Here is a 27,185-nt window from a genome sequence, read left to right as displayed (position 1 = left end):
ACTTATGAATTTTCTTAGATAAGAAACAGTTGAACTGGATTCCATTTTTATCACTGCCTGTGTAAGACTGCCTCTGTCCCTCCTCTCACATGCCATTGGTTAACCCACAGACAGTATGTCCAGGGGTGTTGCCAGCTAATTGCTCTTATAACCTGTGAGGGAGGAAGAAAGAAACATTTGCCAACCAGGCCAGTGACAGAAATGGATTCGAAACATCAGCGTGTGAAGCTGAATGATGGCCACTTCATGCCCGTCCTGGGATTTGGCACCTATGCGCCTGTAGAGGTAATAATAATATTTTTAGTGTTGAGAGTTCAAAGGAGCTAGAGTAAGTGGAAGCTAGAATAAGTGGAAGCTGACCAGGTTGTCAGGCTTGTGTTCCCAAGTTACCTGCATGACTCCCCTTTAAACGTCAGTCTTTGTTCTGCAATGCAGTCTGGTCACAGGGTCATCTACTGCTTATTTGGGGCACTGTTTTGTCTTCTGTTTATGTTTATTTCACAGCCTGTCAGAGTCTATAAAACTCCGCAGAACGAACATGGCCTGTCTGCTCCCTCTCTTGAAGATTGATTGCAATGGGAGTGGTTTCTCTATTTCTTTGTATAGTTGAACAGATATTTACTTCTTCCAAGAAGACACAATTCAGAGGAATCTTTATGGCAAAAGTTAGTGGAGACGGGTTGCATGAAATCTGTTGGGAGAGTATCACTGTTCTGATGGGCAGCCTCGTGCACCAAACTGTAATACTAGAGCTGGACTAAAAAGAATTTCCCATGTACTACTCTCACCTCTAGGAAAATTACCTGAAAGGATAAAATATCCTCATTTTAAGAAAAAAAAAAAAAAGTAAAACCTAACAAGGACAGTTTAAATTCTTTGTCTTTGTTAATATGGGTCAAATTTGTATACAAATACTGTAACAGAGAAATTTCTTGTTTCTCTGACAAGAAAATTAATGGAATAGATTTTATTTTCTAGACTTAGCTATTTCTACACTGGAGGAAAACTTGTATCTCAAGACTGTCGTGGGAATACAATGTGTGTGAATAGGGACTAGTTATATAAAATTTGAGTCTCTCATTTCTCATCTATACGATATAAGGATTTACAAAGGGACATTTTGAAGACCATTGACAGGAGTGGTTTACTTTAATATAAATCGGCACGGAGAGGAGGTACAGATGAGAACACCACTGAAGCTCTGGCCTCGGTGAGCCTTTGAGTGCTCGCACAGCAAAGAAAGGATCAAGGATGATATGAGGAGTGGGATGTGAGACCCTGTACCTAGTTCCTTGTAATTTCATGGGAAAAAGAAAGCCTCTGAAATACTTTCAAGATGGGAAAATAGTTGGCTTTGTTTCTGCTTTTGTCATGTAAAAGATATACTTTCAAATCTGTATCCACATTTGTTAAATAAGTCAATAATTATAAATTTCACTGCAATCATATGTTTCCTAAAAGAGTTGCCTTGAATTTATGGAGCTGAACCCCATTTTGGTAATCACTTACTCCCTGCAGTCTATTTCTTATACAAATCAATATCCTTGGTGTATATATCTTTACTCCCAGTATTTGGTTCTCTCGTGCAGACAGAATGGCCAAAGACTGGGTAGAAAAGACTTAACATAATAGACTGCTATCCACAGACAGGCCTGTTTCCAGTATAAACCTGCTGGTATCAGATAAGGTGGATTCCTCACTATTTCCTAGCTGATAAGAATGGTGGTTCTACGTAACAGTTTATGTAAACTGCGGAGTTTCTATGCACCTGCTTTCTTTTGGGCGTTGTGTCTGCTAGGCAGAGTGAGTCAACGTAAGCAGTCCCAGACAAAATCTTAGTAATGGAGTATGTAGAGAGCATCTCTTGTTGACAACAGTTCACATACATTGAAAAAATATGATGCTGGATAAAGTCAGTGTGTTCTGTGCAGCAACAGGGTGGGAGAGGAATCGCAGGAGCTTACACTGCATTCCTTCATAATTCCTTCCATGTGGCTATTTCCTCATGTTAATTTCATCATACTAAAAATAATTAAGATTATATCTATAACTAGAGGTTGCGGCCTGTTAATTTTGCCAAAAAGTCACTGAACCTGAAGTTGTTTTAGGGACACTTCTAAGCTACTGGTCAAGCAGTGATTTTCTGGGACTGCAGAAGTTCCTGCTATGCCCAACTTTTATTACTAACCAGGAAAGACCCAGACAGACTGGGATGGGCTTATGATTCCATAGACAGAACTCATCCAAGAAAGGAGGAAAAGGTGATTTTTGTAAACGTTGCTGCTTGTGCCTGAACTAACTCTAAGGCACATCAGTCAGAAAATACTACCTTTGGTTGCTCCCCTAGGTTCCTAAAGATAAAGCTCTAGAGGCCACCAAACTGGCGATAGAAGTTGGGTTCCGTCATGTTGATTGTGCATATGCTTACAATAATGAGAAGTACGTTGGACTGGCCATCCGAAGCAAGATTGCAGATGGCACTGTGAAGAGAGAAGACATATTCTACACTTCAAAGGTACTGTGCCTATGATGAGCTTGTGTGTACATGCATTTATGGTGATTGTGTGGAGGTGGCAATTCTATGACTAGATCCATAGTTGAGGGTGAATTGTGCTTATTCATTTCAATTTATTCACAATTATTCATGTATGAAAAATAAAATCAAAGGCAGAAAATGAAGATGACTTTCTCATCTTCGCAGTGTTCCAACTCATGACTTCAAAGTCCCTTTACTCTTTGAGGTCAGCACAGATCACTATGGTTTAACATAGACTATAGAATCAGAGATAACCTTAATCAAATTATGTTATGTCTTACCTCCTGGGTGAATTTCTTACATTTGTTAGGATTCTGAGTTTCCATTATCATCTTGATCAAAGAAAGAGAGAGAAAGCAAAGTAAGAGAGCTCTGTGCGTATAAAACAATGATACCTACATTGTTTTAAATTGCATCCAGCCCAAGTTAGCATATGAAAAACCGTATTTGCCTCCTCAGGTTCTAAACCACAAAGGTACTTATTCTTGCCCATTGGGCTGAATTGGTGAATTACACTACTAACATGAGTTGTAAAACATACCAAAGATAATTCAGATAATGGGTATGCTTATGATTTGATAACAACTTTTACCTTTGGAGTAATTTCACTCTTTCATTCAGTATATGTACTAACTATATATCCAACATATTACAAAGTTCATCAGGATATGGCAGAACAAAAGGCATCACAAGAAGAGAGAGAATAATTTTGCCTGTGGTCATTAGTTTTGAAGTAGTAGAAAATGTCTAAATATTAGGTCGAGCAAACTAGTAAAATTGGCTCAAGTTTTCATTGCACAACTTCCTTTCTCTCACCTCTGCAGCTTTGGTGCAATTCCCATCGACCAGAGTTGGTCCGACCAGCCTTGGAAAGGTCACTGAAAAATCTTCAATTGGACTATGTTGACCTCTATCTTATTCATTCTCCAGTGTCTCTAAAGGTAGGCAGCTTTGCGATCAAATTGATTTCACCCTTGTTGTCATCATAAATGTTGTTTTCATGGATATTTGAACTAAGCATTTTCTTAGGAGGACATAGGTATTATAATGTGGAAGAAGAGCCCTAAACATAACTCCTAATCCCTTTTCTGTTGAATACATTTTGAATCTGTACTTCCGTGATGCATGTCTACAAGAAAAGAGAGTGCAGAATCCTCAAACCATCTGCTTTAAAAACTTAAGGAAATGACAATCATCTCCTTGAAGGTACAAGTTCTTAGTTATGACTCCTGAGTTCACCTCTTGGAACGTTCACAGACACAGAGTTTCATGAAGTTGTGGTGTCCAGAAAAGCTGTTGCACATAGGGTGCACAATGAGTTTCCATCCTCTTGACTCCTTTCAAGGGGCAAGAACTCAGTCCTGGAGTCTCTTAAACTACAAATCTTCATGGGAAACTGTTGCTTCTGCATCCTCTCTTTTCACATTGAGTTTTTATTCTTGCTTAGCGATGAATTCTTGTGTCATTCGTAACTTTTGTTTTAAGGTTACGGAAATCTCCTTAGGCTAGTTAATGCAAGGGTGAGTTAGATATGAAAGTCAAAGCCATGGCTACATTAAGAATTTGACAAAATCTCTAAAAATAAATCCTTTCTCCATCCTTATCTCTGCTTTATTACAAAAGGCTTTTTAAGTATTTGTTTCAGACTTTTTCATTGGTGGTATTTATGGCTTTGGAGCAATTTCAGGCTCATGGTCATTACCATGAGCTCCTATGCATCTCTCAACTTCCAAACTAGCCTTGAAAACACCTCTATTGACCATGATTGGTTCATGGTCCTGTCCATGAAACATCATATGTTCAGGGAGATAAAGAACTCTGATAGTGGCATCTGGGTCAAAAGTACTATCCATTATTCCTGAATATTAAGGTCTTTTGCAGCTGAAGAGAGGTATTGCCACAGAGAAAATTATAGGAGCAGAAGAAAGTAATGTAAGTCATGATGGCACTCCATTAGCAACGAGAAAGATGGTATTTATTTATACATATAATAGTTATAAGAGATTAGAAGAAGCCTGTCTCCTGAAGACATTCCTTATACCTTCATATGTAGCACACTTTATATGTATCACTCTCTGGAGCATTGCATCACCTACGTCACGGAGGATTAGTGTCCTTAAATGTACCTCAGAGCATGGCTATGTGTGGGGAAATTTATGTGGAGAAATTGATTTGTGACATCATTAAATTCACTGCTTCTACTTCAGCCAGGTGAGGAACTGATCCCCAAAGATGAAAATGGGAAAGTACTATTTGACACAGTGGATCTCTGTGCTACATGGGAGGTGAGTGCTTGGAGGAGAGCACAGATAAGAAAGATGAGATAGGAGACATCTGGTTCCTATCTTCCAAGTACAAGAATGGAAAATGCACCATTGGATCAAAAATTTAGGAGTTTTACAAAGGTAGTTTTTGTAAGCAGTAAGGAAAAAGAAATGACAGGCATACAAAAGAGAGAAGTGGAGGAGAAGGGTTGGGGGTAAGGAGGACTGGGATTTCTTTCCTTGCCTGTGCACTAGACTCTCCAGTTTCCTGAGGAGGAAACAGAAATTCTTGCAATCATTATCTTCCTCCCCAATTTTCTCATTTATTTTCTCCCTTTTAGGAATCATGGCTAGCTAGTTGATTGTCATATCTACACAGTTGTTGCTTTCACAGTTCTGTGTTACATTTATCTTGATCTTCAGTCGACTACATAAATGATACCTCACAATTCCTTTTTCCCAGGCCATGGAGAAATGTAAAGATGCAGGATTGGCCAAGTCCATCGGGGTGTCCAACTTCAATCGCAGGCAGCTGGAAATGATCCTTAATAAGCCAGGGCTCAAGTACAAACCTGTCTGCAACCAGGTGAGCGCCCTCAGCCTCCTCTCCTTTCTGCTCTTCATGCCCCTCTTTCTGTCCTATTGGCCAAGTATCCATTCATTTAGTCCCACTGATCTTTGTAAAAGAGAAGATTCTAGAGAGCAAAGCCTCTGTCTCGAAGGGCATAGAGGGCTCTTACTTGTACCCGGCTTAGAAAAGTCTTACGAAAAGGTGTTGTAACTTTGATGCTGAATTGTGAGTTATATTTAGGGAAAGTCAGTTTGATCAAGGAGGCCAAGGATTGCCAATTAGTTTCAGGGAAAGGTGGACTTACCCCTAAGCTATGAAAGATGACCGAGAGTGGATGGGTGAAGGTGATTTGGATGGAAGTGTGCATAGATATGAAGCCATGAAAAGACGGAATGTACAGTACATAAGGAGAGAGAGAGAGAGTAAGAGAAGAGAAATACTAGGGATTTCCATGGAGTTCAGATGTCTCAGTGCCTCTTGGTATCTCTGCTTTCATACTTCTTGACCAAGGGCATAGATACACTAAAAATTATCTGCAGACAAGGAAGGTCATCCATGGTAGAAAGAGAAAATGACCTGTTTACAGAGATATCTGTTCACAGTGGATGAAATCAACACTGAGAAATATTTAGCAGAACATCGAGCTGACCAATGACTGCCCCGCTCCTAGTCGGCTGCTGTTCTTTGGAGTCTGTCATGCAATCAGCTGCTTAAACATATCTGTTCTATGCATGGTTCTTTCATAGCCTAGAGATAATTCCATCTTATCCCGGAGCTCTGATTGTTGATTCCAGGCCTCTTTGATCAAATTGACTGCCCCCAAATGTTATACACATTTCAGCATTAAAGTCACTACACTTTTCCCAGTAACTTACACTTTTTTGTTTTATTTCATTTTTAAAAACTTAGAGTCAATGAGTAAAGATCAACAGTGGAAATACATAAATGCATAAAATTTATGAATTTCGTATAGTGATATTGTGCCATGATAATTTAATAAAAGCATTGAGAAATTAATGTTATTTTAATATTAGTAGTTCCCCAATTTTTATTATGGTAATTTTCAAACTTTCCAAAAATTTGGTAAAGATAATACTGGAGACCCATGTTACCATTTGTATTCAAAATTACTAACATTTTGCAACGTTATATGGAGTATATCTGCATAAATACATATAATGTTTCTAGAACTTCTTCAAGGTAAATTGTAAAGATGCCAATTGACCCCTGGAGACCTCTCCAAACATGTCACAGGAATGAAGATATTCTCCCAGTTACAGTGCCATTACTGTATCTAAGAACATCATCTACAGCGCTCTCATGTCATTTGGTATCCAGTCCATATTTGAATTTTCCATTGTTTAATCAAAATATCTTTTGTGGCTCTTCTTTTTTTAACCAGAATTCAATTGTTTTTATATTGTTGTATTTTGATATCAGTTAACTTGTTTTTCCCAGTTGTTGAAAGTTTCTGTAAAGTAAACATTAGATGTGAGTATTTTATTACATTGGCTTAAATCTTTGGGGCAAGAAAATGTTTTTATCATGCCATGTTTTTCAAACTGCACCACACTAGACTGCATACAATCACAGAATACCCCACTAGTGGTGAAGCTAGTTTTAAAAACTTGGTTAAGCTAACAATGGTCACATCTATTGTTTTAATATATGTTTTCTCTTGAACAGTTGCTAGTAATCTGCTGGGAGCTAATTCTCAACAGAAGTAGTCATATTCCCATGACACATTTTCACCTATGATTGAGTATACATCAGTGATTTGAACTTTTTTGTATTGTATTTCTGTTTTCCTCTTTGTTATTTCTTATTTGTTATTTCCTTGGTATTTTTACATAATCATTTACAATTTCAACCACTTGTTTAACTGTTCTTACCTGACATTTAACTAAAAGTAATTTCTCAGCAAGTAAAAATAATATACTATTATTCCTCTAAGTCACGGTAAAAATTAACTTCTTCCTTCAATTAGCAATGTATTGTGAATGTAATTGCTGTAATGACCACCATCAGAGTAGACAAATGTTCATTTTTTCATTCTCACACTAATTACTATAGACTCATGGATTTTTCTGCTGTGATTTTTAATTCATTTTACTTATTTTTAATGCTCACATCTATTCAGTATATCTATCTATCTATCTATCTATCTATCTATCTATCTATCTATCTATCTATCTATCTATCTAAAAGAAGAATTGGATCAAAGACTCATGAGGGCAAGTATAAAAGACAAAGCACTTGTTTCATAGGAAACCCACTGGTGACATTTGGGATGTCACCATACAAATCCATCGTACAAAAAGGAAAAGTAATGAAAGACTATGAAAGTTATCACTATTTATGTGTATATGTATATTTTCTAGTTCATCTATTTTATATATATATATATCATAGATGGCATATATGATATGCATGTTATATGTCAGATGAATTAGAAAACATACATATATATGTATGCATTTTTGATATCAATTAAGAAATCAGTTCTTTTTTCTTTTAGACATGCTTTCATGAGTCTTTGACCAAATTCTTGATTTCTGGCACAATTTGATGCCTAAGGCTCAAAGAATCTTACCTTATCCCAGCTCTGAAATTGGCCGTGTCTCCTTCTAGTGGTCGGAGTTATTGAGAAACTAGGATAGGGTTCATAGAGGTTGGTTTTGCTCAGAAATAGCATTTCGATTTTCTTAGGAGAGAGGGATATAAAATTAAGTTGTATGTAAAACATCATTTTTTGGCAAATACTCTCAGTTCAAATTTAATGCTCTATATTATTCGGCTTCTTTTACTTTGGTGATTTTAATATTAATATAACTTTTGGATTATCTGATGCTTTTCCATCTTGCTCATCTGCAGGTGGAATGTCATCCTTACTTCAACCAGAGAAAACTGCTGGATTTCTGCAAGTCAAAAGACATTGTTCTGGTGGCCTTTAGTGCTCTGGGGTCCCATCGAGAAAAACAATGGTAATAAGAGATACAGGAAGTTTACCTAAAACACTGGTTTGCTAAAAAAAAACAATGAATCAGATCGTGCTGTTTCCTGGAGTTCACTGACAGCTGACTTGGGATGAGGGAAGAATTTGCATTTCTGACAAGATCCCAGGTGATGTTGTGGTTGCTGTTCAGGGGCCTCACTTGAGAAGCTCTGGTGCAGAGTGGATGCCTTAGTCTGTTTAGGGAGCCTCCTAACAAACTGTATCCCCAGCCTTAGGGCTTCAGCATTTCCGCCTTTCCTTCCAGGGTGGACCAGAACTCCCCGGTTCTCTTGGAGGACCCAGTCCTTTGTGCCTTGGCAAAAAAGCACAAGCAAACCCCAGCCCTGATTGCCCTGCGCTACCAGCTGCAGCGTGGGGTTGTGGTCCTCGCCAAGAGCTACACTGAGCAGCGGATCAGAGAGAACATGAAGGTGAGGAGCCGGGCTGTGGGCCTCAGGGCTACTGCACAGTGTCGTTCACACGTGTGCTTCTTGTAAGGCTCTCAGGACACCCTTGGGCCAGCTCCATTTCCCTGTATTTCCTATGCATGAACTCTTTGTGTACATCACAAGGATTTCTTCTACTCTGACACAGGAGAGGCAACACAGATGGAGAGAAATAGGATGGCATCAAAACCAGAGATTTGAATTAGTGTTGAGTCAGAGCTATCCACATCCATCTGCTAGGGATATGTCTTTTTTTAAATTTTCTGTAATGAAGTGTTTGATTAGATGTTTTTTAGTCTCCAAATCATCGTGAATTTTTTTGTATATTTATGTAGTATAAATTCCTTATATTTATTCTCTTAGAATTTTGTCTTTGTGAATTGTGTGTTTAACTCTGCCTTTTTTTTTTATGAGGTGGTTGTTCATCTTTATTTTTATGTGTAGGAGACCATATTTATTCCAACACCTCAGGTTATAAGACAAACCCAGTTAACACAAAGGCTTAATGCAAAAGCATTTATTGAGCTCAAGATTCCATGGTTAGAAAATTAGCCTTGGCTCAGCCTAAACTCAGTCCAGTCCTTCTGTTCCTGGCCGGGCGCTCATGTGCATGCAGGGCAGTGAGACAGCTCTGCTTCAGGATGTCCATGGGGCACCTGTCTGAGCGCCCCCTTCTCCCATGCAGTTCTTTATCCTCCAGCCATCCAGCCCAGGGTTCATCTCAGGACGGGGCACGACCCCAAGGCAGTGAGTGGACACGTGCAAAGCCTTTTCATGTCTAGGCTCAGAGCTGCCAACCATCGCGTCTGGGAAATTCTATCACCTAATGCAAGTTATAGGATAGGTCAGACTCAAGAGGTGGGGAAATACACACCACCTCTTATTGTTACCTCTTATTGGAAGGAACTGGAAATTCATAGAACCAAGCAAGTGGGTACAGGGACATGTGACTATAGAGGGCAGTTCCTAATTAATCTATCATTTAGATGAGATGTGTAAAATAATATCAATAGGTATATGTATGAATATATATAAATTGATATATTATTTCATATATTCTCAAGAATTCATCCAAGTCTCTAAAGAATTAACATCCAGAATACATACATATATATATATATTTTCTCATTAATCATATAGGTATATAAAATATGCATCGTGTATGATATATATTATAAAACTTACGTCATACATATGACATATATCATGTATATGTGTATATGTCACTATTTGCTAAAACATTAAGTTAAATAAGTGAAAAAATCTATAGGATACTCTGAAATAGTGACACAGAGAATAAGAGAGAGTAAAAAATGACAACAATGAAACAATTGATGTATCTAGGTAATGGCATTTATTAAATGATTTAAAAATTATTTTTATACATTAGAAAATTCACAAAACAAAAATGAAAGTTATGAAAGACTGTGGAAGTTATCAGTATTTATATATATGTGTATGTTCTCTAATTCATCTAGTATATATAGATTTATATAATACATGACATGTGTTATTTAATATATATTTTAGATTAATTAGAAACCATACACATATATGTATTTATTCTGGATATTAATTCTTTAGAGACTTGAATGTATTCTTGAAATAACATCTCCCAAATTTTACCTGTGTTGTCATATTCTCTGTGGTTATGTTTTGACAGATAGAAGTTTCTGTCCTTCATTTAGACTCATTTTTCATGCCTCTTTCTTGTGGTTGGTGAGTTTTGTGTCTTATCCTATATTGGGACTATCACAATATTTTACTGTGTTATCTTACAAAATTGTTAACATTCTTTCCTTATACATTTAGTTAATTCTAATGGGATTGACTTTTTAAATACTATATGAAATAAGGATCCAAACATGCATATCTAATTTTTGAATTTTTAGCAAAATTTCCCACCGACATTTATTGAAAAGTTCATATTTGCTCACATGACTTGATTTTTTTTTACCTGTAACATATATGAAATTTCCATGAACAATTATCTGGCCTGTCTTCCATCTTCAGTTCAGTTATTTACTTTTCTGTACTATAATGTTAAAAAGTAAGTTTCACTTCCAGTGTGTTACAAATAATTTTCTAACTTCTTCATTTATTTAATAATATCTTAGCTATTCTTGACTAATGTGTTATTTAAAATTTTGAATCATCTCATTAACTTCCACAAGCAAGTAAACGTTTTGATCTCTTGTTGACATTGTAATAAGCCTGCAGATCAATGTGGAGAGAACCGAATCTTTGACAATATTGAGATTTCCAATCCATGATCATATGAATTTCCCACTACTTATTAATAAATTATCTTTTAACAAATATATCATTAATTTCATAACTTTCTCCATTGCTGTTAATATTTTCTTTTTTTTTGGAGATGGGGTCTCGCTGCGTCACCCAGGGTTGAGTGCAGTGGCACAATCTCGGCTAACTGCAACCTCTGCCTCCTGGGTTCAAGCAGTTCTCCTGCCTCAGCCTCCCGAGTAGCTGGGACTACAGGCGCACACTGCAATACCCAGCTAATTTTTTGTATTTTAGTAGAGATGGGGTTTCACTGTGTTGCCCAAGCTGTTCTCGAACTCCTGAACTCAGGCAAACCTCCTGCATTGGCCTCCCAAAGTGCTAGGATTACAGACGAGAGCCACTGCGCCTAGTAATTACTGATACTTTCAATAGTTTTTGATCGCTTTTCATTTTTGTTTTGTGGACTTTCTAATGTATAGAAATACTACAAGAATAATGCAACAAATGCGCTTACCTAGATTCATCAAGTGCTACATGGTTGTCATTTATTTTTATTATACTTTAAGTTCTAGGGGACATGTGCACAACGTGCAGGTTTGTTACATATGTATACATGTGCCATGTTAGTGTGCTGCACTCATTAACTCATCATTTACATTAGGTATATCTCCTAATGCTCTCTCTCTCCCCTCCCCCCAACCCACAATAGGCTCCGGTGTGTGATGTTCCCCTTCCTGTGTCCAAGTGATCTCATTGTTCAATTCCCACCTATGAGTGAGAACATGTGGTGTTTGGTTTTCTGTTCTTGCAATAGTTTGCTGAGAATGATGGTTTCCAGCTGCATCCATGTCCCTACAAAGGACACGAACTCATCTATTTTTATGGCTGCATAGTATTCCATGGTGTATATGTGCCACATTTTCTTAATTTAGTCTGTCACTGATGGACATTTGGGTTGATTCCAAGTCTTTGCTATTGTGAATAGTGCCACAATAAACACACGTGTGCATGTGTCTTTATATTGGCATGATTTATAATCCTTTGACTATATACCCAGTAATGGGATGGCTGAGTCAAATGGTATTTCTAGTTCTAGATTCTTGAGGAATCATTTTTTACTCTCTCTTTCTCTTATTTTCTGTATCACTCTTTCAGTTTCCCTATGAATTTGTACACTTACTTGATTGTATGAGTTAGAAAGAGTGACATCTTTTTGATATTTAGAGTCTCCCAAATTTACACAGTTGAGTACCCATGCCTTTTGAATGTGAAATCGTTAGTATTTAGACAATTATTGGCTTGAGTCATGTTGAAAACTATTTTTTCCTATTATACCTGCTCATTGGAGAGATAGATATTCAATGTTATTCATCAAACCTACTAAATTACACTAGACATTACAAAATTTGCCTCTAGATTCTTGTGGGTCTTCTAGGTACATGACCCTATCATATGTGCACAATGTCAGCTCTGTTTCTTCTTCAGCATCTTTTGAGATAGTCTCTTTGTCTGCAGTGTTGTGCATTTTCAAAATATTTTATCTGGGAATGGATTATTGTTTATTTTTCGTCTGGTTTTCATTGACCACTTGAATGTTTAGAGAGGTCTTTCACAAATTTTGGAAACGTATCGCTCTTTTAAGTATTGTCTCTACACCCTACTGTCTGACATACTTGGTGGTTCCCAGTTGGCAATGATGTAATCTAAAAATAATTAAAGTTTTCTATTACTTTGATAGGTGTTTGAATTCCAGTTGACTTCAGAGGACATGAAAGCCATAGATGACCTAGACAGAAATATACGATATTTGACCCTTGATATGTAAGTAATTTTGGTGATGGGTGTCCTAATTTATTTTCAGAGGAGGAATGTAGGATGGGTGTTGAGAGTGACCTCCACAGCAGGGGCACAGAGGCCAATGTGAGACAGAGGTGAGACAGGAACTTTCTGGGCCTCTTCTCCTGGATTCACTCCAGAGCCCTGTTCTCTGGCAGGGAGAGTGGCCCGGGGTCAGTGTGGTCAACCTGTCTCTCTGCTCTCATGACTCCATGGAACTCTGCAGAGCAGCCAAGATCATTGCTGAATCTGCACCTTCCATGTAGGCCTGCCATTTGTACTACTGTCTAGTGTACATACTGCGGATAGTGCCCATGTGGTCACATTAGATGTTTCCAAATTTGTGCTTATATGATGTTCTTCCCAACCTGCTAAATTTCTTACCAGATCAAAGGCAGTTCCATCAACCTTGTGGGCCAGGTTCCAATTCCCACCTACTTCACATGGAATTGCTTGCCAGATCCTGTCAATTAAGTATTTTTAATCATTTCAAAGCTTTTTTGTGCCTTTCTTTGCATGTTTTCCCATGACCCAAACACTGCATTTGCCTCCACAAGTCAGTCTTAGTGGAGCAAATAGGAGGGCTTGGCCTTGATGTTCTGCAATATGGAGATCTCAGTGCAAAGAATAAAGAAATTTTGAAATCAAATGAAGAGTGTAGATGCAAAAGCACCATTGTTGGAGATAATTTATGACCAATAACAGACGTTTACTGTTCCTCTATGTTTAAGGTTCTAGGATTCATAGAAGGTCACTCACAAAATGAGGGAAAAAAGAAGTTATGTTCCTGATGGCAGTGGAGATTTTAACAAATAATAGAGATGATGAGATAATATGTGAATAAAACAAACACAATGGTACATCATAAGTACCCAAAATTTGGTAGATATTATTAGTAGTATTTTTTTTATTTAGAGGAAAATACCAAATGAAAAAGGAAATGATAAAAAGAAAAGGAAAAGTGGCAAGCATTAGAAATTTTTACAAGCAATTTATGTTTTCTGAGATCATAAAATCAATCACTAGTGCTATTTTGTAGAACTCAAATATCATCTGGAGTAAACCACTTGCCAGCTTCCGAGTGTTTGCTCTTGGTGTAATCACAAAGGATAGGCTCAATTCCCTAATTAACAAATTGTAACTGTACATGTGAGCAGTCATTTATCTGTGCAAAATGGTTTCTGCATTATAGCTCTTTGGATATTGGAATCTATATCAAAAACAAAAATTTACATTTCTGAATCTTACTAAGTGTGTTGCATATGATAGGCACGTAATAAGTAATATGTAAAAAATAAAATAAAATATAAATGTTACCAGGATAATTGTTACACTCAAAATTGTCTGTTACTGATGAGCATATGTCTGCTTATTCCTCTTCAAGGTAAAGCAGAATGAGTTCCTGTTTTTACTGAGAATTTGAAATAGAAAATGTCAGAATATCTCTTTGCTCTATGGACAGATGTAGAGAAATAAGTTGGAACATTTGCCTTTGTGTGTTTTATGTGTTCAGTTCCAGGCAGAGGAATAGAATTAAATGATTCTTTATTTTGAAACTACAGATATAATAAAGTCATGTTCATTAAACTAAGAAACACAGATTCTAGAGCAGTCAGAAAATGGACTTCTTAACACCTATACTAGTGGCAGCTTCCTAGAAATCACTGTGCTACCTGGTAGCAACGGAGTCATTGCCATTCAGAGTGTGCACATTTTTTTCCCTTTCCAGTTTAGCTGACTCGCCTAATTATCCGTATTCCGATGAATATTAACATGGAGGGCATTGCACGAGGTCTACCAGAAGGCCCTATGTGTGGTTGGTGACACAGAAGATTTCTCTATGCTGGTGACTGGACACGTCACCTCTGGTTAAATCTCTCCTGCTTGGCCACTTCAGCAAGCTACAGCTAAGCGCATCAGCCAGAAAAGAAAGACAATATATATATTTTTTTCATTTTGAAAAAATTAAATGCTCTCTCCTAAAGATTCTTCACCTACTTTGGTCTCCATTACTTCTATGTTTTCTTTCCTTCTGATACACTAGTGCCCCAAAATTGTGATTTGCCTATACGTTTAGGGCCGGGGTTGGAAGATGATATCAACCATTTAAGATTCATTTGTGCAGTGGGAGTGGATGGAGGTTCAACCTCTGGGAAAGGGGCAGGTGACAGGTATTTAGCCGTCAGTGCTTCTCTAGGTCTTGTTGGAAGAAGCACATGCAGCATGGAGTGTAGAGGGTGAGTGATATTGACCAGCAATTCATGGGCTCCTTCCAGCAGTGTGAGGGTCAGAGTTTCTGGAGCTTGGGAGGAGGCATCCCTGTGAGAGGGGGCGTTAGGGAGATGGAAGGACACCCACCAGGAAAAGTGATTAGAAGTCAGGTATGAGGAGGTTAAATAGGAGAGAGTCGAGTACATCTATGGTTGGAAAAACATATCATCACCCTTTTTTTTTTTTTTTTTTTGATCATTATATCTTGTTCATCAAAAGAAACTTTCCACGAGGTTTTAACAAACCCCATAGCTGTGAGTCAGGCGTGAATCTTTGATGTGTGCCCAGTCACAGCGTTGACCCTATTGGTCTGTGGTGGGGCAGGACATCAAAGACATCATTGACTAATCACATTCCCCTGACTACCTCATATTTAGAAAATATTCTTAGATTGTAAAAATGTACAGTTCATTTTTTATATTCAATCTTTTAAATGTTTTATACTTTAAACAAGGCATGGTTTCAAGTAAAAACCAAAAATATTCCAAAACCATTATGCATTGCACTCAAGATTAAAATGGGAAATAATACATACAATAAATCAAGTGTTCCAAGAGTTCAAACTTCTTTTGGAAACTGGGTATGTAAAACAGCACACTGTTTTCAAACTTTGGTAAATTGTAAGAACAACTCTTACAAAGGTATTTCATTCTTATACATAATTTTCAGGGGAACTAAGTAAATCAGCTAATCATGAAGACATGATTTTCATTTTAGACAACACTTTTGTAAACTTGGGATGATCTCATGTCTTAATGATCAGAGCATTTAAAGAAGGACAGTGGTTTTTAACCTGGGCACACTTTCTAATATTTACTCTCCACTATTCTTACTCTGGTAGCCATGTTAATCCTGTCAGAGATTCCTTCTCAAGCCATGTCTCAGAGCTGATAGGCATCCCAACAAGTATTGCAGCTCACAATTTTTCTGTAAATTATTTATTCTATAAAACTGGAGGAAGCCATAAACTTTGGAGGACCCTAGACCAATTTTTTGGATTATTTTTTGTCTACTATCATTCTGTTGATGATCTTAGATATTCTCTGCATTAAATATCACCTCTAGGCTGAGAAATCCCCTCAAAAATATTTCTAGCTCAGATTTTTCCTCCAAATCTTCAATGCAAGATCACAATGTGAACTCTGCATTTCCACAGTAATGTCTAATGGACATACACACTTAGCATGTCTCCAGGAAACCTCATGTAAACCATGGCCATCCTGTTCTACCTTAACTTTCTGAGTCTAAGGAATGATAATTTCACATCTCATAAACTTGATTGATGTCATTGTCAAGATAAGATTGCCATTTTGTTAAAACTTAGTAGTCAAGTGTGTAAGGCTTAAGCAAACTTTCATATTTCAAATCCGTTTTGCACGTGTAACTCTGTTTTCAAGATGTGAAATAATCATTAGGTCAGTCATTTGTAAATACTAAAGCTGCTATGGGCTTTTTCCAGTTCTTTACTATCCATTTTTATAAAACTCTTATTGTTAAAAAACAAAGTTACTCAGAATCTCATAAAGTCAGGCACCTGATTTCAGGAACACTTGCTATGAAAGAAAATTTTACAGGGACCTCCACTCACTAATTTTACTATTTTTTCTCTCAAAGAAATGCTGAAGGGAAGAATTCAGGTTGAAGGAAAGGAAATGGTAACTTATAGCCTTGTAGCGTTATAAAGACTTCTTGTAAATGTGAATATATGGTAAAATATAAAAACATGCATTTCTGAAACTTTGGATTCTACCCATTATTTTACTTCAAGATTTAAAATACAAATGTCTAGAAATAAGTATAATTCTAAGTTAATATGTATGCATTGTAGGAAATTAATTACTGACCAAAACTGTTTGAAGTGGAGAAAACCTGGGGATGTAGATGGTTTTTACAAGAAATTGAAGTTAAATTCATATTGATTTAAAGAAAATTGTTATAGCTTTATAAAGATTTTGTCATCTCCACACCAATCATGAAAAGAATAATTGTAGAATATATACAAGAGCAAATCAGAAGGGAATCCAAACATCATTAAAAAAAGTCATGCAACCTCTCAAAATGGTAATGGTGGATATGAAGGACAGATACCTGTAAACCTGGCAGGAAAACACTGAAAATGGCACAAGTGACTCCTTGCTTGTCACCAATGACAGTCACATGTTGCATGACACATGGGCTATCTTCTGAGTATGACTTTGTTAGGTAACTCTGTCATAGTGGGGACATGATAGCATTAGAGATAATTCTCTGAAACACTGTCATGGCCTTATCAACTATGCTTCTGTAATATTCTAAATCCTTTGCTGTCATTCCAGCAATATTTACCACATTTTCCTAAGAAATAGAATCCATTTCACCGAACCACTTTTCTTGCTCATCCATAAGAAGCAGTTCTCATTTGTTCAAATTGCATCATGAGATTGCAAGCATTCAGTAACATTCAAACTCCGATTTGAATTCTAGTTCCCTTGCTATTTCCACCACATCTGAAATTACTTTCTCCACTGAATCTTGCATTCCTCCAAGTCATCCATGAGGGCTGAGTTCACTTCTCCAAACTCTGGTTCAAGTTAATGTTTTGCCCTCCTGTCTTGAATCATGAATACTTTTAATGGCATCTAGAATAGTAAATCTTTTCCAGAAGGTGTTCAATTTTTTTGCCCAGATTCTTCAGACCAATCACTATGGTAGCCGTAGACTTATGAAATGTATTTCCTGAACCACAAAACAAGAACATCAAAATTAGTCTATGACCCATGGGAAACAGAATGCATATTGTGTTATCAGGCATGGAAACACAGTAATCTCTTTCAACCTCTCTGTAAGAAAGCTATTGGTTGATTAGGTACATTGCCAAAAGGCAGTCCTATTTTCAAAAAATTGTTTTTCTTTTGCTGAACAGGACTTCTTAACAGTGGGTTTAAAATATTCAGTAAACCTTTATTTAAGGAGATGTGGCTGAAATATTTAGGCTTTCTTGATTATTTATAGAATACTTGCATTGCAAATGTAGCTTAAATCTTAAGGACCCTAGGATTGTTGGAATAGTAAATGAACATCACACTTAGGAATATAGCTAGCCAAGTAGGGGAAAGATCTCTACAAGAAAAATTTTAAAAGCTACTCAAAGAAATCAGAGATAACACAAATGAAAAACAAGTACAGGGGGCAGCAAAATGTAGTGAATGCCAACCAAGAGATCTCATGGAGAAGTAAGAAAATGGAGAAAAGTACCACATGGCAGATGGGAGGCAGTGTTGGCATGCCTCTCCCACTTGGAAGGACAGATTAGTGTGTAGAGATTTACACTGTGAATTTTTTTGCAAGAACTGATGCAGGAACTTAACAGAAAAATCAACAACAAAAAAATTCACATACACTTTGAAGAAGAAGCAGGGACCAGCCTACTCCATGACACAAGCAAAAAACATCACATCCCCACATTTTGAGGGGAGACAGCCCAGTCCAAAGCACACATCCCCACTGGGAATCTGGAAATTCTGGCCACAAGGGAAGGCTATAATCCTATGCAGAGCGGGAATGGATTTAGGGAGCCAGCAAAATACACAAACAGAAGCAGCAGCAGGAAGTGCCTTGCAGGCATTCCCAGTCTTCAGTGTGAACCCAGGGAAGCCATTCCTGACTACATGTCACAGGGGCCCTTGGTGAAGTTAGCTAATGAGCTCAGAGAGGGGTCACAGGGTAAAAGAAGCTCCCAACTGAATTTTGTGATATAATCTCAAGTGGGGACATGTGCCCTTGAGCAGAACGCACAGGGGAGAGCTGGAAGTGCATTGCAGACATGAGCGCAGAAGGTGGGTGTCCAGCCTTGGGGGCAGACCAGGAGGGACGTGGCCTGAGCCATGGTTATTATCTCTATGGGAAAGCTGATGATCTGGGGCTGGTCTGAGTTTTGTGCACAGACTGCCTGGATGTAAACCTGGCACTGTTAGTCAAGCATTGCAAGAATGAAATGAATGAAAACTGCTTTGCCAACTCCATGGGTGCTGATTGAGGCTCACTGCCACCCACTACTTCCCACTCGCTTTGTGAATTCTTCTGTGCAGCAGAGGCAGTGAAACTCTCCTCTGGAACATTACCCCAGCAGCCTGAGAACCACCTCCTGGCCCTCGCAGGGGCTGCAGCCTGCTTCATTCAAGGAGACTCAGAGTGCAGGACCACCTAACCCTGGACCCACTGGTGGTACCCCTCCACCCACCCTGGTAGCTAAACACAAAGATACACTTTTAGGAGCTTCATAGCCTCCCCACCCCCATCTCTCATTGCCTGAGAAACCACTTTCCCTGGGCAACTTAGGGCAAGCTCAAATCCCACTGCTACCACCACAGCTGGTGCTCTTTTGCAAGTGCCACCTCCTAGCTGGAGACCAACCAACACAGTCCACACAGCACCTCTAGGAAGAATAAAGGGAACTGTTCTCAGAAAGGAGAAAACACCTGCATGACCTCAGCTATTACCACTGTGTACCACACCCAGGCCAACCAGAGGTCTTGAGTGGGTCTACATGACAACTTCACTGCTCACGTAACTGGCAATCAAGCACACTAAGCTTATCTGCATCCAAGGAATCTCTGAGTCTGTGTTGTTCCCTTGCCACCTCAATCAGAGCTGGTGTTGGTATCCACTGCTGGGAGACTTGAGGACAGGTCATCTCACTGGATCCTTTGCCAACAAATCCAGCACCAGCCTGGAGTCTGGGAGCCCCACTGGGTGTCTAGGCCCGGAAGAGCAGTAGCAATCACCATAGTCCAGCTCTCTGGAAGTCCCATTTCGATGGGAGGGAAGAGAGTACTGCCTAAGGGAACACCAGTGGGACAGAAAAACCTGAACGGCAGCCCCTTGAGTCCCAAGTCTTTCCGTTGTTGGGAAATTTCTTACAGCAGACAAACAATTGCAGAGCTGGGTGCAATAGGAAAAGCCTGCACCTTTACCCCAACAGGAAGGCAGCTTCTGTGACTGACAAAGGTCCTGGAGAAGCGGTCCTTGTTCCCCGCTGATGTACCACTGAAGACACAACTGGGGCTACTCCCACAGGAACACAGAGTGGATGCACCTATAGACAGCCTTCCTGCAACAATTCATGATGATTGCACCCCCACAGGAGAAGCACTGTCCAGATGCAGGCTTACACAAGAGGCAGTCATAATTCTTCCCGACTTGGAACACCAACATTTCTATAGATGAGAAGAAGTGCCTATCTGATCTGAACAGCCGGAACCCTGGGACAGGAGTGAAGCTAGGATGGGGATAGCTTTCCTGCTGACCTGGCAGGGGAGCTGAGTAAGCTCCCATTCTTTACCATGATGAAACCTCAGCACATCTAACTGAGAGGTCCCCTAACCACCTTCATCAAGGCCAGGACCTCTGCCCATGATTGGGCTTTACATCTTCTCACCTGCTTTAGCTACAAACAGTGCCTACCCCAGAATACCTTCTCTACAGGAAGTAAAATACTGAGGGAAAATTTAAAAGGTAAAAAGTGTGCATCACAGGAGAATGAGAGAAGCTTCAAAAGACGCTTGCCAGTTCAACCCCAAGGAGACAGTGAAAAAAGAAAGCTTCTGAAATACTTTTAAACAGGGAAAATACTTTGTGTTATTTATGTTTCTGCATTTAAAATATATACATTCGAATATGCTCCCAAATGTATTACATAAGTCAATAATTGTAAATGTCACTGCAATTTGATTTTTTTCCTAAAAGAGTTGACTTTAACTTCGGATCTGAAACCCACTTTAATCTCTTACTGTCTGCAGTTTATTTTTTATCTATAAATCGACATCCTTAAAGTCTACATCTTTACTCCTAGTATTTAGTTCTGTCATGCAGGCAGAATGACTAATGGCTGTGTAGAAAAGAATTAACATAATAGACTGCTCTCCATAGATGTGCCTATTTCCAAAACGGACCTGGCTGGTATCTGAGAAGGTGGTTTTCTCACTATTTCCTAATTGAAAAAGATGGTGGCTGTAAGTAACTGCTTGTGCAAACTGTGGGGCTTGTGTGCACCTGCTTTCCTTCGGGAGACTGGACTTTTTGTCTGTGTTAGGTAGAATGGGTCAATGTAACCAGCAACCAGTGAAAATCTTAGGAACGGATATGTGGGGAGCAACACTTGTAGACAACACTTTCCATATATCATCAAAATATGATGCTGGAGGAAGTCAGTGTTTTCCATGCAAGATCATGAGACAGGAATCACAGGAGCTTGCACTGTATTCCTTCATAATTCCTTCCATGTGCCTTTTTTCTTGTGTTCATTTCACTACATTAAAACTCATTAAGATTATATCTATAAGTGTAGGTTGAGTCCTGTTGATTTTTACAGCAAATTTCTAAAACTGGATGTGCTCTTGGGAACCTTCAGGCCAGTGGTCAACCAGTGATTTTCTCGGAATGAAGAAGTTCCTGGGATGCCCAATCTTCATTACCAACCAGGAAAGACCCAGGCAGACTGGGATGGGCTTGTGATCTTGCATGGAGAACTGATCCAAGACATGAGGAACAGCTCATTTATGTCAAGGTCACTGCTTGTAACTGAACTACCTCCCAAGCACATCAATCAGCAAATACTAACTACTTTTAGTTGCTCCTCCAGGTTCCTTGGAATAGAGCTACAGAGGTCACCAAATTGGCAGTAGAAGCTGGATTCTACCCATTTCTACAATAATGAGGAGCAGGTTGGAATGGCCATCCGAAGCAAGAGTTTAGATGGCAGTGTGAAGAGAGAAGACATATTCTATACTTCAAATGTACTGTGCCTCTGATGAGCTTGTTTGCTCAGGTATTTAATGTGATTGTGTGGAGATGACAATTCTGTGACTGGATCAGTAGTTGTGGGTGAATTGTGCTTATTCATTTCAATTTATTCACAAATATTCATGTATTTCAACTAAAATTGAAGGCAGGAAATGATGATAGCTTTGTACTCAAATTTCACTTCAATGTCCCTTTACTTTCTTGAGCTCAGCACAGATCAATATGGTTTGACATAGACTATAGAATCAGAGAAAACCCTAATCATATTATGGTATTTCTTACCTCCTGGGGGAATTTCTTACATTTGTTATGATTCTGAGTTTTCATTACCATTTTGATCAGAGAGAGAGAAAGCAATATAAGTGACCTCTGTGAGTATTAAATAATGATACTTCCAGTATCTTAAATTGTGTCCAGCCCAAGTTGTTATATTAAAAACTTTGCTTGCCTCCTCTGTTTCTGAACCACATATACTTATTGTTGCCCATGGAGCTGAAAGGATAAAAGAATTACATTACTAAAATGAGTTGTAAAACATACCAAAGATAATTTAGATAATGGGCATGATTATTACTTGATAAAAATTTTTACTTTTTGAGTAATTTCATTCTGTCACCAGTATATGTACTACCTATATATCCAACATATAATAAAGTTCATCAGGATATGATGACAGAACAAAAGGCATCACAAGAAGAGAAAATAATTTTGCCTCTTGTTATCGGTTTTGAAGTACTGGAAAATATTAGCTGGAGCAAATGTCTAAATATTAGGTGGAGCAAACTCGTAAAAATTGGCTCAAGTTTTCGTTCAACACAACTTCCCTTCTCTAACCTCTGCACCTTTGGTGCACTTCCCATCAACCAGATTTGGTCTGATGAGCCTTGGAAAGGGGACAGAAAAATCTTCCACTGGACTTTGTTGACCTCTATCTTATTCATTTTCCAGTGTCTCTAAAGGTATGTAACTCGTGTGACAAAATTAATTTCACTTCTGTTCTCAGCATGGACATTGTTTACATGGATGGTTGAACTAATTTTTTTCCTAGGAAGATATAGGGATTATCACATGGAAGAAGAACCCTAAACATAACTCTAATTCCCTTTCTACTGAATAAATTTTGAATCCCTACTTCTCTGATGCACGACCACAAGAGTGTGCAGAATCCTCAAAGCCCCTGCCTCAAAAACTTGAGGCAATGACAATCATCTCCTTGAATGCGCAAGGAGTCGTAGTTATGACTCCTGAGTTCACCTCTTGGGATGTTCACACAGAGTTTCATGAAACTGGTGTCCAGCAAAGCTGCTGCACACATGGTGCACAATGAGTTTCCATCCTCACTCCTCTTTTCAAGGGTAAACAGATATGGCGGAATTCAGGCCGGTTGCGTCTTAAACTACAAACTTTCACGTAGACTTGGGAAACCTTGTTGTTTCTGCTCCCTCTCCTTTCACACTGGAGTTTCTATCTTTGCTTAACCATGAATTCTTGTGTCATTCATAACCTTTGATTTAAAGTTACAGAAAACTACTCAGGCTACTGAATGCAAGAATGTATTAGATTTGAAAATGGGAAGTCAAAGTCAGGGCTACATTAAGAATTTAATAAAATCTCTAAAAATGTATACTTTCTCCATTCTTCTCTCTGCTTTATGACAAAAGGATTTTTTAAAAAAAATTTGTTCCAACCTTTTCCATTGGTGACAATTATGGCTTGCAGCATGTTCAGGCTCATGGTCATTACCATAAGCGAGCTCCTGTGGCTCTCCCAACTTCCAAACTAGCCTTGAAACGCACCTCCATTGACCATATTGGTTCATGGTCCTGTCCATTGAACATCGCATCATCAGGGAGATAAAAAACTATGATAGTGGCACCTGGGTCAAAAGTACAACCCATTATTCCTGGATATCAAGGTCTGTTATGGTTGAAGAGAGGCACTGCCAGAGAGAAAATTATAGGAGCAGAAGAAAGTAATGTAAGTCAATGATGACACTCTATTAGGAACCAGAAAGATGGCATTTATTTATACATACAATAGTTGTAAAAGATTAGAGGAAGCCTGTCTCCTGAAGACATCCCTTATACCTTCATATGTAACACACTTTGTACATATCACTCTCTGGGGCATTGCTTCACCTACCTCATGGAGGATTAGTGTCCTTAAATGTATCTGGGAGCATGGCTATGTGTGGAGAACTTGATTTGTGACATCACTAAACTGTTTCTACTTCAGTCAGGTGAGGAGCTGATCCCAAAAGATGAAAATGGAGAGGTACTATTTGACACACTGGATCTCTGTGCCACGTGGGATGTGAGTGCTACGAGGTGAGGACATATATACAAAAGATGAGATAGGAGACATCTGGTTTCCGTCTTCCATGTGCGGGAATGGGAAATGCACCATTCATCCAGAAATTTAGGAGCTTTCAAAGGTGGCTTTACTGAGTTGTGGGGAATAAAACCCATGCCAGGAATTCAACAGGTGATACGGGACGAGAAGAATTGGGGAAGAAAGATCACAGGGACCCCTTTCCTTTGCTGTGCATTAATCTCTTCAGTTTCCTAAGGAGTAAACAGAAATTCTTACTCTTGTTCTCACTATCTTATTCCCCAATTATGTTTTAATTTTTCTCTTCTTGAAAATCACTGCTAATTTTTCTCTTCTTGACAATCACTGCTAGCTAGTTTGTCATATCCTAAGAGTTGTTGCTTTTACACTTCTACCTTGTATTTATCTTGATCTGCAGCCAATTCCACAAATGATTTTTCACTATCCTTTTCTCCCCAGGCCATGGAGAAGTGTAAAGATGCAGGATTGGCCAGGTCCATCGGGGTGTCCAACTTCAACTGAAGGCAACTTGAGATGATCCTCAACAAGCCAGGGCTCAAGTAGAAGCCCGTCTGCAACCAGGTGAATGCCGTCAGCCTCCTCTCTTTTCTCTTATCCCTGCTCAATTTTCTGTACTACTGCCTTGTGTTCATTTTTTCAGTCCCACTTACCTTTCTGTAACAGAAGATTCCCAAAAGCAAAGCATCAGTCTAGAAGGGCATGGAGGGCTCTTATTTGTACCCTGCTTGGAAAAGTCTTAGTGAAAAGGCAGAACAACTTTAATACTGAATTGTGTAACATTTCAGGACGCTCAATTTGATTAAGGAGGCCAAGGATTGTCAGAATCAGGGAAAGGTTGCCTTAACCCTAAGCTATGAAAGATGACCAGAGACTGGATAGGTGAAGGTGACTTGGAGAGACTCTGCATAGATATAATGCCATAAAAATATGAAATAAGCAGTATATTACGAGAAACTGAGAATAAGAGAGGTAGTAGGGGTTTATATGGGGTTTGGACATCTCAGTGCCTCTTGGTATCTCTGCTTTCACGTTTCTTAACCAAAGGCATAGCAACACTAAAAATTAGCTGCAGACAATGAAAGCCACCTATCATAGAAAGAAAATTACTTTTTAGAGATGTCTGTTCAGAGTGGATGAAATTAACACTGAGGAAGGTTCAGCAGAATATCAAGCTGACTTGTGACTACCCCTACTCTTAGTCTGCTGCTCTTCTTTGGGGTCTGTCATGTAATCAACTGTTTAAACACATCTATTCCATGCATGGTTGTTTCATAGCTTAGGGTTAAGTCTACCTTTCTTCTGTGTTCTGACAATTTCACACCTCCTTGATCAAACTGACTTCCCTAAGTGTTACATGCTATTCAGCATTAAGGTCACTGCACCTCTCCCAATAACTTACACATTTTTGTTCAAACTCACTTTTTACAACGTAAGAGTCAAACAGTAAAGGTCTATGATTGAACTAGAGTATAAAAGTTGTGAATTTAGTATAACACACACAGCCCCAAGAGAGTCCAATAAAACCGCTAAAATTCAGGTGGTTTTAACGTTAGTAGTTTTCTCCAGAATTGGTGTGTTTTTGATCTTGCTGACTTCAAGAATGAAACTGCAGACCCTCAAAGTCAGTTTTACAGTTCTTAAAGATAGTGTGCCTGGAGTTTGTTCTTTCAGACGTTCAGATGTGCCTGGAGCTTCCTCCTTGTGGTGGGTTTGTGGTCTCACTGGTAAGAAAGAAGCTACAGACCTTCACGTGAGTGTTACACCTCTTAGAAGCAGCAGGTCTGGACTTGTTCATTCCTCCCGGTGGGTTCCTGGTTTGGTTAGTTTCAAGAATAAAGCTTCAATCCTTCACAGCAACTTTTACAGCTCACACAAGCAGCAAGACTTATAACACAGGAACAAATCTCCCACAATCTGACAACGGATCCTACCAGGTTACCAGTAGCTAGGGCAGCCTGCTTTTATTTCCTTATCTGGCCCCACCCACATCCTGCTGATTGGTCCATTTTACAGAGAGCTGATTGGTCCATTTTACAGACCGCTGATTGGTCCGTTTTGACAGAGTGCTGATTGGTGCGTTTACAATCCCCGAGCTAGACACAGAGTGCTGATTGGTGCATTTACGATCCCTTAGCTAGACATAGAAGTTCTCCAAGTCCCCACCAAACTCAGGAGCCCAGCTGGCTTCACCTAGCAGATCCTGGAGTAGGGCCGTGGGCGGAGCCGCCTGCCACTCTGGCGCCCTGCACCCGCACTGTTCAGCCCCTGGGTGGTTGATGGGACCGAGTGCCGCGGAGCAGGGGGCTGTGCTGGTCTGGGAGGTTCGGACCGCGCGGGAGCCCACCGCAGGGTGGGGGTTCGGGCATGGCGGGCTGCAGGTCCACGATCCCGAGCCGTGCCCCGCAGGGAAGCAGCTGAGGCCCTGCGAGAACTCGAGCGCAGTGCCCGCGGGTCGGCACTGCCAGGGGACTCGGTGCACCTACCGCAGCTGCCAGCCCCGGTTCCAAGCTCCTCACTGTCATGGGCCGGCGGCCGCTCCGAGTGCGGCCCCCGCCGGAACTCGCGCTGAACTGTGAGGGCCGCTCGCAGCCCCGGTTCCGCCCGCGCCTCTCCCTCCACACCTCCCCGCAAGCAGAGGGAGCCGCCTCCGGCCTGGGCCAGCCGGGAGAGGCTCCCACAGTGGAGTGGCGGGCTCAAGGGTTCCTCAAGCGCCGCCAGAATGGACATCGAGGCCGAGGAGGTGCTGAGAGTGAGGGCTGCTAGCACATTGTAACCTCTCAGTAGTTCTCCAGGTTTTTTTTTTTGGCATTTTTAAAACCTTAAGAAACTTTGAAATAAATAGTGTGGGACATGCATGTTACTACTTATATTCAAACTGTTGACCTTTAGC

The 27,185-nt window shown here is 39.5% G+C and overlaps 1 protein-coding gene across 2 annotated transcripts; it reads left to right on the top strand.

The window, feature by feature from the left end:
- Positions 1-170: 170 nt before the first annotated feature.
- LOC102141103 (aldo-keto reductase family 1 member C1-like) lies at positions 171-14,876 on the top strand. 2 transcript variants are annotated; one of them, XM_005564540.5, is made up of 9 exons: positions 171-285; positions 2,348-2,515; positions 3,361-3,477; positions 4,744-4,821; positions 5,264-5,386; positions 8,246-8,355; positions 8,632-8,797; positions 12,795-12,877; positions 14,622-14,876. In XM_005564540.5, the coding sequence occupies exons 1-9, from the start codon at positions 202-204 to the stop codon at positions 14,662-14,664; spliced, it is 972 nt and encodes a 323-aa protein (XP_005564597.3). In that variant the 5' UTR covers positions 171-201; the 3' UTR covers positions 14,665-14,876. The 2 variants fall into 2 exon arrangements, with proteins under 2 accessions (XP_005564597.3, XP_045255419.2); XM_045399484.2 differs by lacking the exons at positions 8,246-8,355; positions 8,632-8,797; positions 12,795-12,877; positions 14,622-14,876 and adding an exon at positions 6,572-6,716.
- The last annotated feature ends 12,309 nt before the right edge of the window (positions 14,877-27,185 follow it).

This window comes from Macaca fascicularis, chromosome 9 (assembly GCF_037993035.2).
Source record: "Macaca fascicularis isolate 582-1 chromosome 9, T2T-MFA8v1.1".
Classification (NCBI taxonomy): domain Eukaryota; kingdom Metazoa; phylum Chordata; class Mammalia; order Primates; family Cercopithecidae; genus Macaca; species Macaca fascicularis.
This window is presented reverse-complemented; position numbering and strand designations above follow the sequence as displayed.

Excerpts from the sequence above, each read along its gene's own strand:
- LOC102141103 (XM_005564540.5), top strand. The coding sequence starts at position 202 with ATGGATTCGAAACATCAGCGTGTGAAGCTGAATGATGGCCACTTCATG. Across the intron at positions 2,516-3,360 it reads ACATATTCTACACTTCAAAG|CTTTGGTGCAATTCCCATCG; the intron begins GTACTGTGCCTA and ends TCACCTCTGCAG. Across the intron at positions 5,387-8,245 it reads ACAAACCTGTCTGCAACCAG|GTGGAATGTCATCCTTACTT; the intron begins GTGAGCGCCCTC and ends GCTCATCTGCAG.